General features: G+C 69.8%; 1 protein-coding gene across 1 annotated transcript in view; it reads left to right on the top strand.

Moving 5' to 3' along the window:
- The first annotated feature begins 36 nt into the window (after positions 1 to 36).
- DLX4 (distal-less homeobox 4) overlaps positions 37 to 2,231 on the top strand; it is a 3,309-nt gene continuing 1,114 nt past the window's right edge. Inside the window, exons 1-2 of the mRNA XM_014958979.1 lie at positions 37 to 373; positions 1,719 to 1,912. Coding sequence (XP_014814465.1) covers positions 82 to 373; positions 1,719 to 1,912 — 486 coding nt within the window. The 5' untranslated portion in view covers positions 37 to 81. The remainder of the gene's footprint in view (positions 374 to 1,718; positions 1,913 to 2,231) is intronic.

Here is a 2,231-nt window from a genome sequence, read left to right as displayed (position 1 = left end):
GAGCCCGTCGGGGGGCGGCGGGGGCTCGGCGCGGCACTGCGGGCTCCGGGGGCTGCCCGCCCCGGCCCGGCCCGACCCACCATGACCATGAGCTCCGTAGCCGAGAGCCTGCTGGGGCCCGATCCCTCCAAAGCCGCTTTCCTGGAGCTCGGGCACCCTTCTCCGCCGCACTACCCGCTGCACGGCCTCCACCCCTCCGGCCACCCCCAGCACGACCCACCGCCCTTCGCCTCCTACGGCCGGCCAGGGCCCTACACCTACACCGGCGGTGCCCCCCCGCCGCCCCACGGGGGTCCCTACCTGCCCTACCCGCCCCCCGCCGCCCAGCATCCCCCGGCGGGGCTGGCCCACGGCTCCAGGCTGCAGGACGCAGGTAAGGTGGGCGCGGAGTGCTCGGCGCTGCACACCCACCCCCCCTCCGGGCACCCACCCAGCCGGGGGCGGCGGGGATTCACCGGGAAGCGCCGGGACGGAGCCGTCGGAAGCGCGTTGGGGCTGCGCCGGCCCCGTCGGCAGCGGCGATGCAGGGCTTGACCCGGCAGGGAGGTCCCCGAGGGGACCCACGGGGGCCGGAGGCGATGTCACCCCGCTCCCAGTGTGCCCAGAGCCCCGTGGGGGTGTGCGGTTGCGTGGTTGCAGGAGACCTCGGGAATGGGGAGCATCAGAGCCCTGATTGCCGGCATCCCGCACCCTGGGACCCCCGGCTCCCCACATCCCACACTCTGGGACTCCCGGCTGCCCGCATCCTGCCCCCTGAGACCCCTGAGTGCCTGCATCCTTCTCCCTGAGACCCCTCCGGCTGGCCCCATCCTGCACCCTGGGCAGACCACCCCCTTCTGCCCCTCTGCCAACATGCTCTGATCTCAGCTCCCTGCCCCATCGCATCCCCATTTCCCCACGGTTTTCCCCAAAAGCTGATGCAGGAAACTGCAAGCTGAGCTGCCCCGGAGAGAAGCAGCCTCCAGGTTGCCCCACGGCAGGGTCCCGAGCCCAGCTGAGCCCCCAGGCCCTGTCAGCCCCTCGTCAGCTCTGGAAGGCCGTGGCTGTGGCCAGAGCAGAGTGTGTGTGGGGTGTACGTGGGTGTGCCGACACGCTCACCGCCGTGCCCTGCGCTCCCACGTCAGCCCCGTGCTGCTGAAATGAGGGTGTCCCCAGTGGGTTTCTGCCCCCCACGAGCCATGGGGCCCAGGATGGACCCAGGGATGCTCAAAGGCATGGAGTGGGGAGGAGGTGGTCCAGGGAGGGGGGCACAGACCCCACAGCAAGAGGGTGCCTGGGGGATCACTGCAGCCCTGGGGAGCAACGTGCCCACAGCAAGAGCCCCCAGGGCAGGGGTATCTGTCCTGCTGCCCCCACCACCACCCCGTGGGGCCCTGCCTGCCCCCCCCAATGGCTGCACCACAGATGGGCCTGTGGCCTGCCTGCTTTTGGGCTTGAATAGTGATATTGAATGAATAACTCCATCCCTCCCTTCCTCCTCCTGTTTCCCCTTTGCTTTACCTGGGGCTTACACAAACCAACCCGGCAAAAGCTGCCCCCCCACCTCTACTTATTCCCCCTCCCCTCCAAAACTAACCTCCAAAAAGCAAAACCCGCTGCAACCCCCAGGGCCAGGGTGGGATGGTTTGGGGTTTGGGGGTTGGTGTGGGTTGTTTTTTTTTTTCTAACCTCCCCAGCACGTTGGTTTAACTCCCTGCTCCTCTCCCACCCCCCAAAAGATCATGAGAAGCCCCCGTCCATCGCCAACGGGGACCTGCGTGTCAATGGCAAGGGGAAGAAGCTGCGCAAGCCCCGCACCATCTACTCCAGCCTCCAGCTGCAGGCCCTCAACCAGCGCTTCCAGCAGACCCAGTACCTGGCGCTGCCGGAGCGTGCCGAGCTGGCGGCGCAGCTGGGGCTCACCCAGACCCAGGTACGGCCCCTCCGAGGGGCGAGGGGTGACACGGGGGGTGCTCCTGCCCTGGGGTGACTCCCGGTTAAGGCTGCATCGCCGAGCCGGGGTGCAGCTGGAAGGGTGCCGAGCCGAGCCGTGCGGCGGCCGGGGAGCTGGCGCCGGTGGGCCCCCGGGGCTCGGGTTCGGGGCGCTCCCGCTCGCACCTCCCAGCGGCACCGGGACTTTCCCAGCCCCGGAGCCTGGCTGCCGGCCCGGCCGTGCCCGGCGCTGGGCGGCCCCGGGCCGCGGGACGGGGCGAGTGGGTTTTTGAAGGCGATGGGGAGAGACAGGCAGGCGG

This window comes from Calidris pugnax, unplaced genomic scaffold, assembly GCF_001431845.1.
Source record: "Calidris pugnax isolate Ruff unplaced genomic scaffold, ASM143184v1 scaffold335, whole genome shotgun sequence".
Classification (NCBI taxonomy): domain Eukaryota; kingdom Metazoa; phylum Chordata; class Aves; order Charadriiformes; family Scolopacidae; genus Calidris; species Calidris pugnax.
This window is presented reverse-complemented; position numbering and strand designations above follow the sequence as displayed.